The sequence below is a fragment of the Eubalaena glacialis genome, chromosome 7 (genome assembly GCF_028564815.1).
Source record: "Eubalaena glacialis isolate mEubGla1 chromosome 7, mEubGla1.1.hap2.+ XY, whole genome shotgun sequence".
NCBI lineage: Eukaryota > Metazoa > Chordata > Mammalia > Artiodactyla > Balaenidae > Eubalaena > Eubalaena glacialis.
The window spans coordinates 66,744,166-66,767,784 of NC_083722.1; the positions used below are offsets into that span (position 1 = coordinate 66,744,166).

The following is a 23,619-nucleotide window of genomic DNA, read 5'->3' on the forward strand; positions in this document are numbered from 1 at the left end:
CAACCCTGGAAGGGAAGAAGGAATTCTCACCATGCCCATTTTACAGATGAAGAAATTCAGGCTCAGAGAGACCTAGCCATTTGCGCAAGGTGGCACATCAACTAAACAGAAGAGCTGGGATTCCAACTCAGGTCTTCAGCCTCCAGAGACCAAGTGCTTTCCTGCACACAGGAGCCAGGCCTGGGGATTTGGGAACACACGAGGGAAGGCTGAGCTAAGGCCCTTGGGTGCTCATCCAGAAGCATTTTCTTTTTTTTTTTTTAACATCTTTATTGGAGTATAATTGCTTTACAATGTTGTGTTAGTTGCTGCTGTAGAACAAAGTGAATCAGCTATACATATACATATATCCCCATATCCCCTCCCTCTTGTGTCTCCCTCCCACCCTCCCTATCCCACCCCTCTAGGTGATCACAAAGCACCGAGCTGATCTCCCTGTGCTATGCAGTTGCTTCCCACTAGCTATCTATTTTACATTTGGTAGTGTATATATGTCCATTCCACTCTCTCACTTCGTCCCAGCTTACCCTTCCCCCTCCGCGTGTCCTCAAGTCCATTCTCTATATCTGCATCTTTATTCCTGTCCTGTTCCTAGGTTCATCAGAACCATTTTTTTTTTTTAGATTCCATATATATGTGTTAGCATACGGTATTTGTTTTTCTCTCAGAAGCATTTCTGATGCTCCCAGCTGACATGGGGGAGCCAGTGCCAGCAAAAGGCTTTAGAAGACCTGAGAAATTCCTACGTCTGTCTCTTCATTACACGAGCTGGGAACCTGATACCAGCTGAGACACGGGAGATGATGGGCTTCATTATCCTTCAATAAATACTTTCCAAACATCCACTTCAGAAAGGCAGAATCCTAAAGGACACCCTGGAGGACACACAGGAGCTAGACTCTCTAGGTCCAAACCCCAGCTCCACCACTACTGAGCGTGTCACATAACATCAGTTTCCTCACCTGAAAAATGGGTATGATAATGGTACCAACCTCAAAGAATTGTGGGGAGGATTCAATGAATTTTAATAAAGTGCTAAGAACAGGGCACTGCATGTATTTTTATCGTGATTACTCAGCACTATTATTTAATCCCAGGATTATTAAATCCCTGCAGAACTTTGTGACTCCAGTACCTTCTTTAGGTTACTATCCTGTGCCTCACTCTCTCCAACTGTGAACCGCTGGTTAACGGTTAAGTCACAGCACTCTGAGGACTGGTAAGTCATGGTTGAGAGGAAGGCGCATTGGGAAGTCTCAGGAACTGATGCTAAGATACATCCTCAGAGCCACCATTTGCTCAAGTGACCAAAAGAGCAGCCTCTGACTCCAGCTTGGCAAGCCCAGTGCCCCAAACTTCTGGACATCGGCTGTGGAGCCCCAGAGAGGGTTAAATACTCTTGGAGAGAAGCTTGCCAGCAGGAGAGCAGGGCTCAGCCATGAAATGCTTTGAAGATTAGCCCTTGGGAGGGTTAAAACAAAGCTACCCTTGGAATCTGAGCAAGTTTATCAGATGGGCAGTCTGTGGGCTGAAGGGGAAATAAAGGGACCCTTCTGTGAGAGGGCTCATGGGGCATTTCCCGACAACCATGGGGCATAGAGCTCCTTCCAGCAGGAGGCCTGGGGCTCAAGAGGACTAGGGAGGAACTGGGCAGCCATGTCTAGGGGCACAGATGGAACCGTCTTGGAGGCACAGAGGTCCTTCCTCCAGGACACTCCATGACGTCGGCTGTATCCAGCATTGTGGAGCAACCTCCTGTGCCAGGCTCCATGCCAGGTACTTGACTCGCAACAGCTCATTTATTGCCTGCAACCTCCCTCTAGGGAAGGCATCACTGTTCACATCAGGCATTGAGGAAACTGAGGCACAGGGAGCTCACGTCTCGTCCTCACAGCCTCATAGCTAAGTGGCAGAGGTGGGATTCAAACCTGGGTCTGGCTGACTCCATCAGTGTATTAACTAGAATTCTGTCCCTGCTATTACAGAAGCCTCAAAGAACAAGAGTTGTTTCCCTCCCTGCCACCCTTCTGCAAGCAAGCAAGCAAACCTGGAAAGCTGGCCTCATCCTGCCCCAAGAGAGAATAAAAAGCCTTTGCTTTCAAAAGCCAAGGCTTCTAGAGGTGAATTAAGCTAGGCTTTCTGTCTGATATTAGGTTACCTAGGTGAGGACTCGATTGGAGCCAAACAATTCAATTTAGAAAAAGCAATGCTGTTGTTCATCTAAAGATGGTGGATGAAATACATGCCATTCCTCTCTGCCCTCCTGAAACCTCATAAAAATGACAGTAAAGGGGTCTTATTTTTAAGGGACAAACCCACAAGGATAAAGAGAACTGGGCAGGAGGCAATGGAAGCTAAATTCAGTACGCTAGAAAATAGGTGAGTGAATGGCAATGGACTTAGCAGACCATGAAGGCTGAATTCTAAACAGGAAGGCGGAAGGGTAAGACTCACCATGATCTATCCTGCAGAAGCCACCCCAACATGTCCAGAACTGGTGCCACCAAGTACCTCCAGAGGTGGGGGTGAAGGTGAGTCAAAAACAAGAGGGTTGCTTGACAGTCTACTTAAGAAGAAGCTAGCCCCCCAGATCCCTTGTTCCATGCTGCTTGGCCAGATAATGCAGCCCTGCACCTGGCTAAGGACTTGGAGAGAGAAAGCCAGGGAATTTGTACACTGGGGCGCATCTGGCACAACTGAGGGCAGGGAACTATACTGAAAAGAGAAGTTTTAAGAAAGCATTTACACACTGAACATTGAAATATTGCAGGGGCCCCCCCAAGTAGCCAAGAAAATGGCTGAAAAGAAGACACAAGTTGTAGTGAACACAATTATTTGCATCCCACCACCATACACACACATTCACACATTTGCATTTTGATGGATCAGCCCTAGCGATGGCCTGGCTTGTCCCCATAGTCATGGAGTCAGTTTGTTGCTGCAGCCATTAAAAGCCAAAGCTTCCACAGCAGTGGCTACTTGAGGCTCTTTAAGCCACCAATAGGCACATCCTGAAAGCCTAACCACAGTTGCTATGCCTCTCACCTGCCCCTCCCCTGGCCCCCATGACTAGCAGGTGGGTGGTACCCACGAGTACACAACCTGGAAGCACAGCGAAATTCAGGTCGAGTGGAGCAAACCTTTGATCACTGGGAGAATGAACCCAGTGGATAAATTCAAGTGGTCCTGAATTCAATTTGTGCAGCGTCTTGGTAGGGCTGTAAGATCCTGCAGTCAATTACACTTAGCAGCAGCCAGCTTAAAAATGGATCCTCTTAACATCTCTCCCTGCGTCTCTGTGTGTTCCTTGAGCTTGCACTCACTCTCCAACAAAACAATAGCACAGGGCTTCCCTGGTGGCGCAGTGGTTGAGAATCTGTCTGCCAATGCAGGGGACACGGGTTCGAGCCCTGGTCTGGGAAGATCCCACATGCCGCGGAGCAACTGGGCCCGTGAGCCACAACTACGAGCCTGCACGTCTGGAGCTTGTGCTCCACAACAAGAGAGGCCGCGATAGTGAGAGGCCCGCACACCGCAATGAAGAGTGGCCTCCGCTTGCCACAAGTAGAGAAAGCCCTCGCACAGAAATGAAGACCCAACACAGCCATAAGTAAATAAATAAATAAATAAATTTTTAAAAAACAACAAAAAAACAGTAGCACACAAACCTTCTGCCTCAGGCTCAGCTACTGGGAACCCAGGTGAAGACAAACCAAGACACATCATCATTGTGAAATTTCAGAACACTGGGGGAAATACCCTACAAGTTTCCAGAGAGAAAGAAAAAAACTGAAACAGGTTTTATACAAAGTAATCAAGAATAAGAAAGGCTTTGGCCTCATTACTGCGACATGGAAGGCTAGAGCACAATTGAGCAAATCCTTCAAAATCTGACAGAAAATGATTTCTGGCTTAGAATTTTATATTCTGCCTTAGAATTTTATACTCAACCAAACTATCAATCCCACTGTGAGGGTAAAATAAGACCAGTTTCAGACATACAGTGTTTCCAAATGGTTTACTCCTCAGCACCAGATCACTTGGACCAATGCAGCTGTCAACACAAACACAAAGGCAAGCATAAAAATTGCAGTGCGATGGGGTTCCAACTGACGGGAGAGTTAGATTCTAATAGAGCAAATTAGGCAAAAATGAAGTCTAGATCAAAACTACCCTTGAAAATCCCTTAAGAAAGAAAGAAATGTATACACATCTATTTTTCCTCCAACCTTAGAAAAGAGGCTGAGTCTTTTGTCTCAAACAAATAAAACCACAGAGTTGGGAAATTCCAGTAGCACACTCAGCCTCTGAGACCATGTGTCTTGAGAAACACTTGGACCGTCTACCAAGAGATTCTGGGGGAGGAAGGTCTGAATGCAGACCCACTTAGCTCCATTCACATTTGGAAGAAGACTAGCAATAATTAACACCAGATTTCTAATCAGCAGAGTTTCCGTGCTGTGCAGTTTCTGGTAATAAGAAGAATCCAAAAAGGAGAAGGGTGTGTGTGTGACCTTGAAAAAGGTCAGGGAGCTGCCTCAAGGGCAGCTGGGGGCCTTGAGGAGACACAACCTCAGGTGGGAAAAAGGGTGCCTGAGGAGAGGGGCAGCAGCCTGCAGGATAAGACGAAGAAGTGAGCCTAGGATCCAGTTGGCAGGAAGCCTCTCTAGCCCGCAGAAATTCTTTCTCCAAAGCAAGCTTGACTGCCCTCTCACTGGTCATGTAAATTTTTAAAAGTAATGTTGCCCCAGACACCCCCCAATGCCAGCCCTCTGATGACAACCCGAGGGCCCCACCTTCACCTTTACCTACGTTGTTTCCCTAATTTCTCACTGAAGCTCCTGGCAAAATCAGGTGTTCCTGGAAGTCAGGAGCTGTCGCCCCCGCCCCACCTTGAATCCCAGCTCTCCTCTTTGAAAGGGATAAAGTCAATCGATGTTTCCCCCATCTGCAGCTCTGTATTCATGAATAAATAAGCAAACGTGCCAGAGCCCTGGTTAGACAGAGTTCTGCCAAGGAGAAGATCTGGTGTTGGGTGTTCCCAACACTGGAACATCTGGGATGTGTGTCCAGTGGACACACCGGGGGAGGGGCAGAGGTGGAAACAGGGAAGAGGAACCAAGGAGAGAGCTCTCCTAGGCAGGAAAATGTGGCTGAACTCCATCTCTCTCCTGGGACAGGCATCCGCTGGGTACCTCACCAGTGCATGACAAAAGAATGAGAGTGGCATAGACATATATACACTACCAAACGTAAAATAGATAGCTAGTGGGAAGCAACCGCATAGCACAGGGAGATCAGCTCGGTGCTTTGTGACCACCTAGAGGGGTGGGATAAGGAGGGTGGGAGGGAGGGAGATGCAAGAGGGAGGGGATATGGGGATATATGTATATGTATAACTGATTCACTTTGTTATAAAGCAGAAACTAACACACCATTGTAAAGCAATTATACTCCAATAAAGATGTTAAAAATAAAGAAAGAAAGAAAGAAAGAAAGAATGAGATTTTTCCCCGTCTGCAAGAAAATGTAAAATTTGGTCAGGGAGGTGTGTCCAGGGCAAGACTTTAAAAGGCAAAACTAGCAAGGAGGAGAAATTAGTCTTCAGTGTCCTCTATGCCCCCATTCTATCCCCAAATACATCTAAAACGAAATTGTCCATAACCTCAACCACTTGTTAGATGATTATACAGTTCATCTCTTGGGAGCAGCACTCTGAAACAAGTTTAAGAAGGACAGTGTTTACAAAGTATTAATTCTTGCTTGCATTCCTGAGACCCTGAGCTGCATCTTATCCATCTATCTGGGCATGATATAGAAGAATGTCATAAAACAGTGCAAGGAGTTAGACCTTCTAACTTCTAACATGCAAAATAGAATTATGTGGAAATACACAGACTTGTAGATGAGGCTGTTGTCTTGAAAGACAATTTCCCAGATTCCTTCATCTCTCCTTAGCAACAAGGACCAAGCCTGGAGAATCTGGTTAATTTGGCCCAGGGGCCACCAGTTTGAGACCCCTGGTTTATACGCTCTCTAAGTTCCTTCTACTTCTGAGATTCTGCAGCTCCCTGTGTTTCCACAGACTCAAAAAAGAACTTGATTGAAGAGCTGTCAACCTAACTCTGGAAGTTATTTGTTAAATACCTAATTACTACTGATTTGGGAATTTGAAGTCACATTGGTCCCACAGGACGCCTAGGAGAGCACAGCCCGAGCCTGACCTCACAGGGCCAGCTGATGAGGGGGAAGTAACTCATGATCCTCAAAGCAAAAGCTGGATGACTTCTATGGTAATCTGAATAAGGGCTCCCAAAGACATCCAGGACCTAATGCCTGGACCCTGTGAAAGTTACTCTATGTGCAAAGAGGGACTTCGTCGATGTGATTAAATTAAGGATCTTGAGATGGGGAAATTATCCTGGATTACTTGGGTGAGCCCTAAATGTAATGACAAGTGTCTTTATAAGAGGGAGGCGAAAGAAGACTTGACTACAGAAGACGAAAAGGCAGTATAATGATGGAAGCAGAGATTGGAGTGGTGCCATTTGAAGACAGAAGATGGGGCCACAAGCCAAGGAATACAGGTGGCTACTAGAAGCTGGAAAAGACAAGGAAAAGGATTCTACCCTAGAGCCTCTAGAAGGAAGCAGCCCTGCTAACACCTTAACCTCAGCCCAATGAAACTGATTTCGGACTTCTGACCAGAACTGTAAGAGAACAAATTTGTGTTGTTTTATCCCACGAAGTCTATGGTAATTTATGACAGCAGCAAGGGGAAACTAATACAGTCCCTACCCTGGCTGCTGCAGGGATGGGCCATACAGTCTTTAAGATGTCTTCCCACCACAGGGGCACAGCTGCCAGGTCTCCGCTCCAGGACAGAGTGACCTACTTGTCATCAGAAAGACAAACAGCCTCTTGGAGTTTGTGCACACTCTCCAGGGAGCCCCCTGCCCTCAGGCTTAGTGAGGACGGCCCACAGCCCACGGGTATAGGCTGAGCAAGGGACTGAACACTCACATCCAAATGACCCCGGGGGCCCCACTCAGTCCCTGACCTCAGGACCAACCCCCAGGGCAAATCTGCTCACCACGACCTTCCCCCAGTCCCCAAGCTGTTTGGCAAGCTTCATCTCTGGGCCCAGAGGGATGCAGCAGCTCCCCAGGCTCACCTACCACCACCAGCCCCTTAATGACACATAGGTTCAGAGCCACGCTGCCTGGATGTTGATTCCAGCTCCACTGCATCCTGGCTGTGTGAACTTGGGCCTCCATTTCCTCACCTGTACCGTGGCGATAAGAATGGCACCCCCCTCATAGGTGGACCATTCACTAGCTCATTGAGCAGATATTCTTGAGCCAAGCACTGCTCCAGGCAGAAGTGAAACATCATGAACAAAACAGATGAAAGTCACTCCCCTTATGATGGTGACATTCCAGTGGGGAAAAAAAATATGACTTGTCACTCATAAAAATAAGATCACTCCATCAAGTACTGTGAAAGTTATATGAGCTGTTGTAGGTAAAACATTCAAAACAGAACCTGAAATCAGTTATGTTTACTCATAACTGATCATAATTTTCTAGCAGGACCCATGGGGTTACCTCCATGGCAGGGTTCCTGGAACCTGCGCTCAGAACACATGCCCATCAGGTGGGCGTGCGAACCCCCGACTCCCGAGATGGGAGGGGGCTAAACGACGTGTCTTTTCTCTCCCCCTCCCTGCTGACTGGTTGCTCTGCTCCAATCTCTATGCTGATTGTATGTTGGGGCTTTTCCAGTCCCACTGGCTGCCCCAAGAGCCCTCTCCATACCCATAACTGAATTACCATTTTGTTCCAGCTCACAAGAGCACTAGTGTGGGAACACCGCAGGCCTGATGGAATATTCGAGACCCTGCCATTTGTTGGAAATTTTCTCTGGCTGCCTTGGTATTAACAGCCATACATTTTGCTCTCAGGCCTGGGGGTGGGGATTGAGGCTGAAAAACTAAAGTTTCTCTCTGGACCATTCTGTTCCAGCCTTCCAGAGATTTCTACTCTCTGGCTGCTCAGAGGCAAGGACACGGCCCCAGAGAAGAGTTGGTGGGGGGTGGAGCAGGTCTGTGTCCTACATACACACTTCCCCCCAATTCCAACCAAACCCGTGACAACACGGGGCTGAGCCAATTAGGGACACTGAGGGGAAAATCCACCTCACTCTTTGCCTTAAATCCATCCCAGTCATAGCAGGTCATATGGACTTCTCCAGAATAAGGCCTAGAGGAGAGTTTGTAAACTGGGATCCTTGGGCCAAATCTGGCCTGCAGATGTGTTCTGTTTGGCTTGAAATGTTTTGAATAAATTCGAGCCAATGTTTAAAAACCAGGATATTTCCCACAAAAATCCAGATTTCCGGCTTCCTCTGAAAAAGGGGAAGTTCTAGCCACAACTTGGGCCCACATTCTCATATGGTTGGAGTCGAGTATGGCTCCCTCTCTCAATGATATGCTCTCTGCCATTCACCACAGGCTCCACCACTCCCTATTGTCTGTCTCCCAAGAGAAGGAAGGACAGTTGCCTTTGGAATCTCACTTGCTTTATTGTTTTTCATAGGAGATAAACACTTCTCTGACCACAGCTCACGACAACTTGAGAAAACAAAACATAGATTGGTTTTTTCTTCATTATACCCAGCCCACTTCTTTCACTTATGCCAGCAACCCAGGCTCCATAAGCACTTCAGTTTATACTTCTTGGTCCAGAGCTGCACTGTCCAATATGAGAGCCATGAGCCACGTGTGACTATTTACATTAAATTAATTAAAATTAAAAATTTCCATTCCTGGTTGTCCTAACCACATTTCAAGTACTCAACAGTCACCTGGGAGTAGTGGCCACCGTGGTGGACAGCACAGAGGAGAACATTTCCATCATCTCAGAAAGTCGTACTGGGCTGGACTCTGGAGAGATTTAAATATAAGATGTGGAGGCTACCATCCAGTGAATATACCTGTTGAGTTCTACGTCTGTGCCACATTGGGAGCTCTGGGGAGAGCGGCTGCCTTCCAGCGGTTCGCTATCTAACCAGGGAGAAAGCCATAGCCAGCGACAAGAGATGACAGGGAGTACCCCTTGGTGTCACAGGGACCCTCTCAGAGCCAGAGAAGGGGAGCAGGTCTCTGTTTTCATGATACAAAGAAAATGCTCTGCTTGCCCATTGCATGCCCTCTCGGCCCAGTCCAGGCAGTCTCCTCAGAGGCTTCCAGACACCGGGACTCTCTCAGCCCCGTCATGGCGATGCTGCTTTGATGTCTGGCATAAGTGTTAGAGGCTCCCCAAGCAAAACACACAAGGAGAGTCAAACTCCAAAACACCCCACTGCCTGTGTCTCCTGCCCTCACGCCTCTCAAGGCTGTCCTCTGTCCTCTCCACGAATCCAGATCTCGCCCACTCCCAGGGCTCCTACTCCAGCCCCTGCCCTTCCCTCCCCTACGTCTAAACAAGACACTCCTGGAACCCAGACCCTCAGGGCAACGCTCTACACAAGAAACTAATTTCCAAGAATATTTACTTTCAACAGAAAATTTCCATAGATGCCACCAAAAGAAAACAGCTGCATCTAAGTGTGAGAATTTTCAGGTTGATCAAGTGGAAAGAGACTCAGATTTCTGGTTGTAGGGCCCACCTTGAAGTCCTTCATAATTATGAACTGCATGACTCAGCAATTACAGCATCATTGATCTCTAAGTTACTTTATTGCTCTCTAAAATGGATCTAATGATACCAGCCTTAACACTTGAAGGATTAAAGATTCAATGAGATAATGGATAAGAAAGCTACAAAGCCCAACACAAATATTTGTTGTTATTAGTTCTAAGGGGGAATGATCTTCCCTCAGCCAGCACACAGGCCAGCACTCACTAGAAGTTTGTTGAAGATCATTTTTTAATGATCCTGGAGTAGAAGGTGAGGAAAGACATTTTTAGACAAAGGGGACTCTTGGCATATTCCAAGATCAGATCACACAGACGAACATCTACACAGAAGCAGGGCTTCTGAATCTTTTTAGTACCAAAGACTACTTCAGTCACCTGGTAAAGACATGGCTCTTTCTCAGGATGCTTTTTTTTTTTTTTAATGTATAAATAAAAGGCATAGGGTTACAAAGGTAATCAATTATACTGAAACACAGTCATCAAAATATTCCAAAAAACAATATGTGATATAATAATACATGTGCTTCTTTATTAACCCATTAAATAATGAGATCTGTCAGCACATCTAATAACCAATGCACTTTCAAAGTAGTGAGGAGTAAAGACTATATTTCAAAGGATCTGCTTCTACTCTCATGTTGTAAAATCTCTGTGATTCCTCTTGGTGACAAAGTCACAGGTCTTGCTAACGCTACTGTGGTCAGTGCCTACATTCATTATTGAAGAAATGCTGAATTTCCGTGAGAGATTAGAGAAAATAAAGATGGAACTTTTCTTCATCCAAGTTTAGGGCTCCTCTGAATTCTAGGCATGGATCCCGGTCAAGAATCCTTGAACTGGTACCCTTGACCTGGTACCATTTGATTCTGCCTTTCTCTAGTTCACCATTATAGGGATAGATCCATATGGCTTATATAAAGGCAGGCCCTTTATAGCACATATTCCCCCAATTCCCCCCCTCCAGAACCCCTTCTGCATGGGAGCTAGGGTCCAAGGATACCCCCCCAACTCCTGCTCCCCTGATGCACTGAAGGATCCTACTAACAGTCCTGGTGGCCCAGGCCTTGCTGCATCTCCTTGCTGCATCTTCTATCTGTTGTCTAGGGACAAGGTAACTGCAGCTCCCATTAACTGAGCACTTACTATGTGCTGATGACTATTGTATGAGGTGCTTTATGCTCATTACGGGTCGAACACACAACCTCACAAGGAGGCAGTATTATCTTAGGGGAAACAGAGGCCGAGAGGTTAAAGCTTCACTGACTTGCCCCAGGTGATAAGCAGGGTTTGAATTCAGTTCTGATTACAACTCACCTCTGAATCCTTCATGCTTTAAAACCATACCAAGTAAGGTATTGTGACAATTAGAGTTTAAGCCCAGTCACCCTGGGCCGCTGCCCAGGAGATGGGTGAATGTGAACAAGGACCAGGAGCCTTTCCTGACACCCAGAGAAGCGGCTGAACAGGGTGGCATTGCCCAGCCCTCCCTACGCCCTTCCCAAAGGGAAATGAGGGGATTTAAACTAGAGTTTCAAGAGAGAATGTTCTGAAAGGAAGGAATACAATAGCATCTTTGTAGTTGCAACAGGATCTCTAGGGCATCAGGAGAAGTGGGGAGAGCAGGGGGAAGGAGGGTGAGACAGAACTGTAGGAGCTGACTCGGACTGGGGCCTGCAGACAGTGGCTGGGTGTGAAGGGAGGCCGGGAGGGAGTACTGTCCAGGAGGCCATCACTGCCGGTGGCCAGTTCCCCAGCCGGGAACCAGGTCCCCCAACAGGTACACACTGAGCTTCTGTGTGAACAGACAACAGAGCCACTTTGTCCTGGAGAAAGAGGCCTGTGTGCCCTGCCCCCACTCTCCTCCCAGCACAGGGATGGGCATCCAAATGGCCCATTCACTGGCCATCCCAGCCTCCAGCCCTCAAACTGGCTGCAGCCTCCACCTCCACTGGGCCCAGGCATCCCAGGCAGCACGACCCAAAGCCCTCATCCCAGCCTGGGCACAGCGTGAGTCCGTTACTCCCCCCGCCCCTTCCATCCACCTGGCTGGAAACCAGTTATCATATTATCCTTGGGGCTGGAGTTCCTTCATTTCCTTTGGAGAAAAGGATGAAGGGGGTTACGGATCCTGTACTTTTTGAAATTATGACCTTCTAAGGCTAGAGGTTTAACTGTATGTGGGTCTTCCCTTCCCACCTCAAATAAGACCCCAAGCATTTAAAAGTACTAAAGCAAAGTTTTAAATCATGGCCAGAATGAAGAAGAAAGGCATGACCTCTGCCTTTAGTTTACAGCCCAGATGAGAACATGACCATACACAACACTGCTGCACTACGTACTTAGGTTGTAGAAATTACTGAGGGAGGTATAAGTTGCCTGTGTGTGTATATGAAGGAAACTTGGAATGGAGGATTGGACTTTCATGGATAAACTCCTTTCAGGAAACATGGAGACTGAGATATAAGAGACAGAATGTCTTGAGAATTCTCCGGTGCCTAGTGCACTGGAAGGCAACTCACAGCACTGGTGCGAAACCAGTCTGGACAGAGGCAAGGCCAGCCGCTGGACAACCAAGTCTGTTCTGCTGATACAGCTCCCTGGCAGGAGCACAGGGCAGACACGGGGACACAGGAAGCGCAGAGAGGCAGTGGCAGTCGGCCCTAGGCAGCCAGGCCAGCGGAAGGCATCACTGCTCTGCCAGAGGGCAGCATGCTGCTGAAACCCAGCCCGGAGCACTGTGCCCAGCGCAGCCCCGATCCTGTGTCCCCCGCCTGGCACGCTCAGACTTCGAGGGGCACCTGTGGGCTCCACACGCGTGCCGAGGGGTGAAAGGGCCTCCCCGGGGCCGTCCTTTTTGTCTCTGAGCCTCAGCCTACCCGTCTCACATCCATACACCTCCAGCTGTTACTCTTCTCTTTTTTCTCTCCCTTTCTCTCTTCTAGCCCTAACCCCTCTGCTGTCTTTGACCAGTTCTTTGGCTGAGGGCATTTCTGTAAAAACCCCTACCCGACTTGGCTTCTAAACGTGGAACCATGACCATGCTGCCCAAGCCAAGATGGAAGGATGTGAAGTCTCCAGATGGTTCTGGAAGAAGCTGTTTGCTCATTGCAAGCAAATACCCTTGAAAGCCAAACAAAAACTGGCCGCAAGTAAACAGCATGTGACACAGCCCCTTCCTGCGGCCACTTAGCAGAAACCCAAGCCCAAGCCCATGGCAGGCAGGGAAGCTGGGCCAGGAGAGATGGAGCAGCCGCAGCCCTGCCCACCCTCCAGCAGGGCCTGGGGGCCAGGAGGAAGGGGACCTCTGTGGCTGCGCTGGCTGGCAGAGGGCCTCAGGGGCTGCAGGCAAGGCGGCTGGAGCGGCATAAATAACACCGTACTCACTTATTATTGCAACTCTCTCTAGTCTATTTTTATGATTATAATGGCAAAACCAATCCAGAGGATGAAGGGAGAAATGTCAAACACTTCACCGTGGCTCTTAAGAATATACCATAGTGATCCATTTTATACAGCTGAAATGGTTAGTATCATTTCTAAATAAGTACCTTCTATATCATGGTTACTTCTAAATGTGACTAGTTAAAGGACCCCATAAGATAAATAAAATAAAGATGAGGAGAGAGGAGAAAGGCACAGAAACCTCTGTACCCAGATGCCTGAGCAAGAAGCAGAAGTTGCTCTTGACTTGCCCTCAGGTTGCCAAGGGTCGGAGGTTCTCCTGCCCAAATATCTCCCGCCCCTGCTCCCTCTGGCCAGCCACAGGGCCATTCCTCCCTCTGGTCCACTGGGATCATAATCGTTCCCCAGACGCTCCCTCTCCACCCCACACCCCGGAGCCTCCCCTCCCTTGGAAACTGCTCTCTAAAATGCAAACACAGTCCCACCTCTCCAAGCTCCAAAGTCCTTCCATTGCCCGCTCTGTCCTCAGGATAATAACACAAATCCCCTGCTGGCTACACCACTCGTGCCCCATTTCCAGGCTCTGCCTCCCCCATTTCCAGAAGGTTTCCCCCAACTCCCTCCCAGGCAACTTTGATAGCTCACCTTTGCCTTTAGAGCTTTGCTCACGTCGTTCCTTCTGCTAGACTGCTTTTGCCTCTTCTTCTTATTATTTTTTAACTATTTCTTCTATTATTTTCTCAGTAAAACTAAAATTTTTGTATACAGTTCTATGAGTCTGAACATGTGCATAGAACCACCACCACAATCAGGACACAACAGTTCCATCACTCCAAAAACCTCCCTCAAGAATTCCAAAGCCGGGCTTCTCTGGTGGCGCAGTGGTTAAGAATCCGCCTGCCAATTCAGGGGACACGGGTTCAAGCCCTGGTCCGGGAAGATCCCACATGCCGCGAGCAACTAAGCCCGTGCACCACAACTACTGAGCCCACGTGCCACAACTACTGAAGCCCGTGTGCCTAGAGCCCGTGCTCCGCAACAAGAGAAGCCACCGCAATGAGAAGCCTGTGCACCGCAACGAAGAGTAGCCCCCGCTCGCCGCAACTAGAGAAAGCCCGTGTGCAGCAACGAAGACCCAATGCAGCCAAAACTAAATAAATTAAATAAATTAATTTTTAAAAAAATGAATTCCAAAGCCACAGGGAATAAGACTCAGGCCCTAGCCAAAGGAGACCCATGTTCGTTCAGAACTAGTCAAGGCCTGGAGACCAGCGGAGGCCCTCTCCCCACCTTCCACTCTTACCCCCCTTCACCTCTGAGTTCACTGGCTGCTACCTTAAAGCACCTTCTGGCTCCCTCTCAGTAAGCAGTTCTGGAGCCCCAAGGCCACTTCCAAGAATATGTGCACGTGGTGCGGGGGGGACACACAGAGAAGGGCAGCCTGGGGGTCACCCACAAACCCTTGCTCCATCCTCACTCTCAGGCCAGGTGGCCCATCAGACGCAGGCCTATGTAGACACATTCAGACAATACAGGGATTGCACCCCGAACGCCCCAGATGGAAACACTTTAGCAGTCACATCAAAAAAACAATCCAAGCAAAGAAAGCCCAGGTGGCTCAGGCACCCAGGCCTCAAGGAAACCGGAAGCACCCTGCTTCTACGTCAGCACCCTGGCAGGGAGGGAGGGCTAGCCTCCCGGACCTCTTCTGAGGGGACTGTCAGCATCTTTGAGGCCCATCTGAAGCACATTTCTCTCCCTGGCCCCTGAAACTGCTAAGGCCTTTGCTCACTTCTTTGTGAGGCCTATCAGTTCCCCCACCCCCGTCCTACCCCTTCCAACCCCCTGTTTTTGGACCAACTCCTGCTTGGTCTGGTTGGGACCAGCGGATTATTTAAACCCCTCTGCTCCCCACAGCCAGGCCTACAGAGCCTGGCTCGTGTATGTAGAAGGAGCTGCTCCGTGAGGGAGGTGCCCACAAGAGAGGGTATCAAATTCCCTGCAGGCTCCAAGGGCTGGAAGTCCTGATTCCCAGTTCTGATTCCAAAACTGGGTTAACCTCTTCTCTTCTCCGGCTGAGCCCGAGAACCTGAGGGCTTCACTCAGACCTTCGGCAGGGTGATTTCCCGGGGTACCCCATCATTAGAACTCAGGGGCTGCGGCTGAGTGGGGCTACCTTCTCACCCAGCCAGCATTCAGCAAGGAGGCCCAGGGCACACAGACGGCAAACATCTCCTACGGGCTGGGTATTTCCTGCCTGGTGAGAAGAGAGATCTAAAGGAGCAAGAAAACTACTTTAGGTTAGAATCTGTCTATACTTGGTCCACACTTAGAGTCCCAGAAGCACCCCCTAGTCAGGTACTGAATGAAATACATCGATGACTTCCTTACTGTTTGTTTTAGGTCCTGACAAAAAGAAAACTTATTTTTGTGGGTTCTCTGTCAAACCCCCACTCTTATACCACCTTTGGCGTACCAAGTGGTTTCACCTCCAACATTCCTTTTGCTCCTCATAGCAACCCCTTAGTATAAGCCCATTTTACAGATGAGGGGCCTGGGCTTCAGAGCACTAGAGTGCTTACTCAAAGCTGCACGGTAGCTAGTCTGGCACAAACCTCGTTCTGATTTCAAACCCTGTGCCTTTTCTCCACCACTCCAAGCTGCACCAAAGGCCTCAAGTATATGAAGAAGCCACAGTGTCTGATGGGACCTGCAGGGTTGGGATGGGGGAGTGAAGAACTAGGAGACCTGGGCTCTAGCCCGGCTCTGAATAACCTTGAGAAGGTCACACCGCTTCTCTGGCCTTAGCCCCTTCACCTAGAGATTCCCCTCTGAGTCTTAACCTCCAGGGACTTGAGGTCTTGGTTCTTCCGAGGAGAACTGACCCATGTGTGGGCTCTCCTGGAACCCCCTTCTCTCCACGGCCTGCCTGATGACATGCTCATAGTAGAGTGAAGACAGACAAGAGGAAACTCCTCCTACACCCACACTCTGGGCCCTCAAGCATGGCTGCAGTAAAATTTTTGACGAGGAGGCTGAAGGAATTTGTGCTTGTGAGCTTGCCTGATTCCCACTTCACCAGGCACTCAGATCCCCATTTCCATGGATGATCAGAAGCTGGCCCCATGCCACTGAAAACAGCCCCAAAGTGGAAATGACCTGAAGTCCACAAGCAGGGAGATGATTATCAAAATCATGGTATTGAGCATTGAAAGTACAGCGATGAAGATCTTTTTAGAGATGTACACATGGAAACTTGCTTTGACAAAAAGTGAAGTAAAACAAATCAGACTGCAAAACTGCATGTTCAGTATACAACTCTTTAAAATAATACTCAAAGAGAGTAGAAGATACACCAAAATGATAACCATGGTTACCTGTAGAAGTTGGCAGTATGGCTGTTATATAAAATATATTATATTTCATATATTTTTATCATATATATTTTTTATCCCCCAAGGACCAGAAGGAAATTTTTTTTAAGTTGGCAGTAATAGTCTTAACTTCTTCTATCAATATTTTTCATCCAAGTTCAGAGTCTTCAGCATACATCAAGTCTCCCACCATTATTGTAAGGAAAGGGACAAGTGTCCCACTCTTAGCTTCAGAAATACACACACCAAGCCCTGGCAGAGACTCACAGCCCCTTCATGATGATCAAAAATGCCCTCACAGGTCCCGCAGCTCAATGTTCACTTTTGCAAAAAAGACATTTAAGGATTCCAGACTTTTTATATTTCTAACTCAGGCTTTCCCATTTTATGTACCTTGGATCAGTAATATGATGGTGTTAAGGAATTACTGAATATTCAAACAAGCTGGGGAAGTTCACATCTCAGTTTTAATGAATTAAAAGAAGCTTCTCTGTGGAAAGATCCTCCAAGAGGGGCATATAACATATATCATTTCCCAGCTGAAGTTCACCAAAGTCTTCTATTTCAGGACTATCTCAAAGAGTAGCAGTTCCACAGATGCAGGGACATCTGGGTAAGCACAGTTCCTGTTCCCTCAGCCCTCTAGCCCTGTGGTTCTCAGTCCTGGCTACACACTGCGATCATCTAGAGAGACTTCGTTTTTAAAAACTTCTTGGTCTGGGTCCCACCTTGGATTTGGTCTAGGGAGTAGTGAGAGTCAGTGCTGAGAACCACTTCGCCCTCACACCCTCTTAGCTACCCATGAGAAGAAGAGGTCAACACCAGGGCTGGGGTCCAACCACAGAATTATTCAGGCATCATCCATTTTTGGAGCTAAATGGCACCTCAAAGGACATCTAGTTTAATCTCTCATTTTACAGAGGAAGAAACTGAGGCCCCCAAAGGGCTCCTGGTCCCCTGTCTCCTCCTATACTGGTTCCTGCCAATGCCGGGCCCCCAGGCCTCTGGACCACAACACCCTTCATTCAGAGGGAGAAGCAAAGGAAAGCTTCAGATCTCCAAGGCCATTTTGCTGCCAGAGGTTGCCCATCAGGCCCCTCTCTCTGGCAAGTGGACCCAGACACAGTGAAATCCTGACTCAAGTCCTGTTCCTAACACACCCCAGAACTGAGGATGAGAAGCCAGGAGGCTGCTGGCTCAGGGAAACAGGAAGCCCACCCTGGCAGTGGAGCAATCACATCATTGTGGTGCCCAGAGGCTGCCCGAGCCGAAGGCAGGTATCTTCTCCCTCCTGCACCGGCCTCCACCGCAGGAGGCCTGAGAGGCTCTGCCATGGACAGAATACTCCTGTAGACAGCAGTAACGGCCCTGAGTGGGTGGCCTTAGCCCGTACTCTCTTCTGGAAACACTCTGGCCACCGAACAGGGAATTCTGTGGTAAAAAATCTCCACACTTTTCACATCCTGTACCTCTGATCACTCCCCTTTTCCAACCTTAAAATTCCATTATTAATTCCTCTTTAGCAGCCTTGAGGGGAAAAAACAAAACAAAACAAAACTCTGAGGATTGGGGAGAAGGTGTTATGCAGGGGTAAAGTGAAATACACACACACACCCAGCCTCATAGGCCCCCGCTCCTGGTGACCAGGCTTCTGCCTTTGGTTCTGACACTGCCAGGACACCTTGGCACACAGGGAACTATTCTCCCAGAGACTGTCCATCCTACAGGGAATCTCTGGGGACCTTCTCAACTCCAGGCCCACAGCTAAGCTCCTTGAGGAGAATCTCCCCTGAGCTCCAATCTGCCCTCTATGAGCTTGGGGTGGGGAGGGGGAGGGCTGTCCATAGAAGCAGACAGGAGAGCCCCTCTGGGTTTCTTCAGAGTTCAAACTCATCCTTGTAGCTGACACCAGCCCCTGCCCCCGGGGAAGGACGGTGAACTGCAGGAGGGGTGGGGGGCTGGCAGCTCCACATAGCTTCTACCTGGAAGCAGAGCTGATCAGCATCCAGTGCTGAGGGAAGCCCCTTTCCTGAGGCTGCACCTGTGCTTTAAGCTGCCCGGATCACATTCTCAAAGGGTCTGTTTTTCCTGCTTGTTGGTGTTTGTGAGTGTTATCGATGGAAGGGCCACTGTTCACAAGGTCCCTGGCTTCATGAATGATGCCCCAGGCCGTCCAGTGCTCCCACACCTGCCCTGTGGTCCCAGGAGGTGGTGGGAAATGGGGCACTGGGAGACAGGCATTTGAACTTTACCAGGGCCAAATTAATTCTATGGTAATAAGTATAAGGCATTACTTCTTTTTTTTTTTGTATGTGTTGGGTCTTTGTTGCTGCGCACGGGCTTTTCTCTAGTTGCGGCGAGCAGGGGCTACTCTTGGTTGCGGTGTGCGGGCTTCTCATTGTGGTGGCTTTTCTTGTTGCGGAGCATGGGCTCTAGGCGTGCTGGCTTCAGTAGTTGTGACTCGCGGGCTCTAGGGCACAGGCTCAGTAGTTACGGCGCCGGGGCTTAGTCGCTCTGCGGCATGTGGATCTTCCCGGACCAGGGATCGAACCCCCATCCCCTGCATTGGCAGGCAGATTCCTAACCACTGTGCCACCAGGGAAGTCCCAAGGCATTACTTCTTAATATTAAAACATGGCTAAGATATAAGCTAATACAGAATTCACATGCACTTTTCTGAGGAATAAAGTGACTCCAAAGGCGTCTCACCCATCAGAGGCTGCCTTGGGTGTCCCATGGAATCCTCTCCTCTCCCTGCGCTGTGGATTGGATGGAGTTTGTGCAGCGCTGCCATAGGGTTACAGCGCAGCCAGGGTGTGCAGGTCCAAAAGGAAAGCCGCCTTATTACGGTCCTCCTCCCAAGAGGCAAGCAGAAAAGCCGATTGCCCGCGTCCTAAGTCCCCGCCCTCCTGCAACTTTCGGGGAACAATTCTGGCCCCAGGAGGCTGCGCAGGCTCCGCGCGCCCGGAGCGGGTGCGCTGCCCACGGTCACCTGTCTGGGTGCCCAACCCACACGCGCGTCCCCTCCCGTGATTCCTACCATGTCCCCCTCGGTGGCTGGACCAGCTCCTCGGCGCACTCAGCCTGCTCGCCAGCTCATCCAGCCGCCCGGCCCGCCCCCGGCACCGTGGCTCTCCCGGCTTCTCGGGACGGGGGATCCGGACCGAGGGGCCACAGCTTTCTAGCGGCCAACTCCGGGGCGGGCGATGCGCGGCGGGATGCTCTGAGGTTAGGCTTCGTAGAGGAGGTCTAGGAGAATGCACACGCGGGATCTGTCGTTCTGCGGTAGCCTTCCCGCAGCCTCGCTCGAGCCTCCTTGATCAGCTAGGGACGTTTGCAGAGTTTGCAAAGTCCTGGCCTCGCGTCCCGGCCCAGCCTCCCCACTTCCCCGAAAGCGCGGGAGGGGGGAGCTCCTTTCACAATAAAAGCCCTGCCCCGGGCTCGAGCAGCCTCAGCCGCCTGAAGCAGGGGCCCAGGTGCCAGGAAGGAATGGGCCCCGCCCGCCGGTCCGCTGGGTGATGAGCCGAGGCTGGGGGGCGAGGGGCGCTGCGCAAGGCCTGGGGACATCGCCTCGATCTCGCCTCCAAGGGGTGCGGTGCACCGTGAGCCCGTGGCAACCCGGGGGTTCCTGCGGAGGGTCTCCCAAACTATCGCTTTCCCCTGCAAAGCCTCAGAAAGACACCTTTACTGGCACCTCATAGCCTTGCTTGGGCCCAGTCCCCAAGGGCGATTTGGAAAGAAACACGGAAGGAGAATCCGTTGACCACTTAAGGTCATTAACGATGAACAGTTTTTCTCCTTGAGAACTAATCAGTGTTTAAGCTGCTGCAGTAAGCCACTGATACCAACCTCTCCACTAAGGATGCGAACACAGGGCCCTGTGTCCCCTGGGTCTTCCTGCTCCTTGTTGGAGAGAAGACTGGGCTTGGAGTCCATAGCCCTGGAACTGGGGGCTGGCCCCTCTGTAAACAGCTCAGTGACCTTCTACCAGTGCCTGGACCTCTTTGAGACCAGTGTCCCTAAGCAGCCCAACGTTGTATCTCAGGATTCTTAACAGCCTGCAGGCAAGAAGGTGGAGGTGGGGATAGAGTCAGCAGTAGGACTCAGAGAATCTGGGAACCAGGCTAAAATATTACCCTCCAAGATTGAAACTAGTAAGAACCATTATTAGACGGACAAAAACTGGTATCTTCCCAGAAGTTCCCTGCTACAGAATGCTTTGAGGTTGTCACTGATGACAGTGCTTCTTAAGAGGGTCTCCTTAAATTGTGTGTGTGTGTGTGTGTGTGTGTGTGTGTGTGCTGGGGCTACGACAGATGGAAAGGAAAGTATTTTTTTCAGTCCTTATCTTGTTCCAGATGCTTTCCAGAGGTTATTTCATTTCATCATCACAAGCAATCCTAAGAGAGAAATTTTATTACCACCATTTTTCAAATAAGGAAACTGAGGATTAGGCAGTTGAAGTGACTTTCCTGAGGCCAGATAGTCAGTTAGTAGTTTAGCAAACCAAAGCCTATTTGCTAGAGCACGTGAGAAAGAGGAAGAAATCGATAAGCCAGGAACAGGAGGCAGGATGCGGTGCTGAAAACTAGAGCTTATTTGTGCATAGGGAGGACAGTGAGAACTGAGAATCTGAGTGCTGGCTGAGGAATGTGGAGGAAGGGGGAGAGGGACAGACAGTACAAACTTTTTTGTGTTTTGTCCAGATGTTTGGGGAGACGATGTGGTCTTTTGAGTCTCCTTTTCTGACTGCAACCCACATAAGATGAACATTCTTTGTCATGACCTTTTACACAAACACACAGGTACAAACGTAACTAAAACAAAGTTTTATAAATCATTGTTACACGTAGTGCACTCCAATATGTTCTATTCTATTCCATCTTAATTATTTTTAATGGTGGTCTCTAATTACTCTATTTCCCTAACATCCACTACTGAGTATAGTTTGAAAAACACTGTACTTGAGAGTAGAACAGAGACATTTCTTTAATGTTTTCAAAGAGCTTTGTGGTCTTCTACAGAATGTATCTGTTATATAGAAAAGGAATTTTAAAGGCAGGGATTTTGTTGGTCAAGTTTGAGAACACTGAGCACAGTTTTTTTGTTTTTTGTTTTTGTTTTTGGCAGTAGGACTTGCCAGAGCCTTTGATGCTAATATATGTTGAGGTTTTCTGAGACAGGAGGAGAGTGCCCAGTTTTTCCCAGGTTTACTGGATGTAGAACTCTTTTTCAGAGGAGTCATCTCTCAGGACTCATGGGACACCCTTGGGAAAAGCTGTTCCAGGACCTGGTCCAGACAACTGAAGTGTCGCATACGAACAGGGAGTGAAAACTCTACATTCTGAAGCCCGACTCCCAAGCTCAGCACCATTTTTTTCACCTGATACTCTGCTCAGAGAAGGATCAACTACCCAGATGGTGAATGTAGGAACTCCATTCGTAAATGAACAACTGCCACTTTTATAACCCAGAATGAATGTGAGCGGTCAGTGTCCAGGAATGACCACAGCTGAGGAAGCAGATAAACTATCCAGCTGAGGACGCACGTGGGATCTGCAATCAGCCACCTGCCTTTCACAAGATCCTGCCTAGACTCCTGCCTTCCCTTTCTTGACTAACTCCTAATTGAAACTGATTCCTTCCAGCTCTGAAATCCTATGAAGTTATATTAAATTTAGATAACCAATAAATCCCTCCTTTCTAGGCAACAGCACTTCAGGCAGTATTTACTTTCAGAACTTGGGCTGCTTGAGAGTTGGCTGCTCCCAGGATACTGGTAGGGCCTCTGGTTACACAGTGGAGCTTGCAAGTGAGAAACATTCAACTGAGACAGGTTGGTGCTAGTGAGGAATATTTTACTATTTCCACCAGAGAGAGCTTCCTACTTCATCGCGGAGTGAATCTGTCTTCACCTTAACCATTCCCAAGGAGTCAGACTTACAATTTGCTCTAATGACTTTTAGAGCTCCTTATAAATTGGTACCCCAGGCAGCTGCCCAACTGGCTACTATTTTTTTTTTTTTTTTTTTGCTGCGCCCTGCTCTTGCGGGATCTCAGTTCCCCGACCAGGTATGGAACCCGTGCCCCCAGCAGTGGAAGCGAGGAGTCCTAACCACTGGACCACCAGGGAATTCCCACAACTGGCCCACTCCTTGATATGGTTCCATGTCTCATTCCAACTCAGACTTACTAAATCAAAATTTCCAAGGCTTGAGAATCTGTCCATTTTTTAAAAAATTTATTTATTTATTTATTTATTTATGGCTGTGTTGGGTCTTCGTTTCTGTGCGAGGGCTTTCTCTAGTTGCAGCAAGTGGGGGCCACTCTTCATCACGGTGCGCAGGCCTCTCACTATCGCGGCCTCTCTTGTTGCGGAGCACAGGCTCCAGACACGCAGGCTCAGTAATTGTGGCTCACGGGCCTAGTTGCTCCGCGGCACGTGGGATCTTCCCAGACCAGGGCTCGAACCCATGTCCCCTGCATTGGCAGGCAGATTCTCAACCACTGTGCCACCAGGGAAGCCCTCTGTCCATTTTTTAAGCACCATAATTAATTCTAAAGCACAGCTAGGCTGAGAACTGCTGAGCTAAGCAACTCCTCTTTCTTGGCTCCCATGTCTAAATGGCCATTCTAAATGATTCTGGAATCTCTCTCTTATCCATTCTCACTGCCACTTCTTTGACCCAAACTCTTGTCTCACTCGCAGTACTCTTGGAGGGACTCCCAGGCTCTGCTTTTGCTCCTTCCAATCCATCCTGCACATCACTACAAAAACGTAAATGTGGACCTGCCACTGGCCTGCTCCCCATAACTCTTGGGATTAAATGCAAATTCCTCAGCGTAGCTTTCAAGGTCCTTCAGCGTTTGACTTCTGATGACCTCTCAGGCCTCTTACACATTTCTAAACCTTCTTAAGTGCTGTTCCCTCCATCTCAAAGCCTTTCCTTTCTTTTTTTTTTTTAATTAATTTATTTTTGGCTGCATTGGGTCTTTGATGCTGCGCACAGACTTTCTCTAGTTGTGGCGAGCAGGGGCTGCTCTTCATTGTGGTGCGCGGGCTTCTCATTGCGGTGGCTTCTCTTGTTGCAGAGCACAGGCTGTAGGCGCGCAGGCTTCAGTAGTTGTGGCACGTGGGCTCAG

The 23,619-nt window shown here is 48.9% G+C and overlaps 1 protein-coding gene across 4 annotated transcripts in view; it reads right to left on the reverse strand.

Annotated features, from left to right (window-relative positions):
* The window catches only part of GASK1A (golgi associated kinase 1A), an 82,051-nt gene that overhangs the window by 31,224 nt on the left and 27,208 nt on the right, over positions 1–23,619 (reverse strand). For 2 of the 4 annotated variants that reach the window (XM_061196549.1, XM_061196545.1), the window contains exon 1: positions 19,517–19,813. The exons of the other annotated variants lie outside the window; for them this stretch is intronic. In XM_061196549.1, coding sequence (XP_061052532.1) covers positions 19,517–19,519 — 3 coding nt within the window. In that variant the 5' untranslated portion in view covers positions 19,520–19,813. Of the gene's footprint in view, positions 1–19,516; positions 19,814–23,619 lie in introns of those variants that run through there. 4 annotated transcript variants of the gene reach the window in all.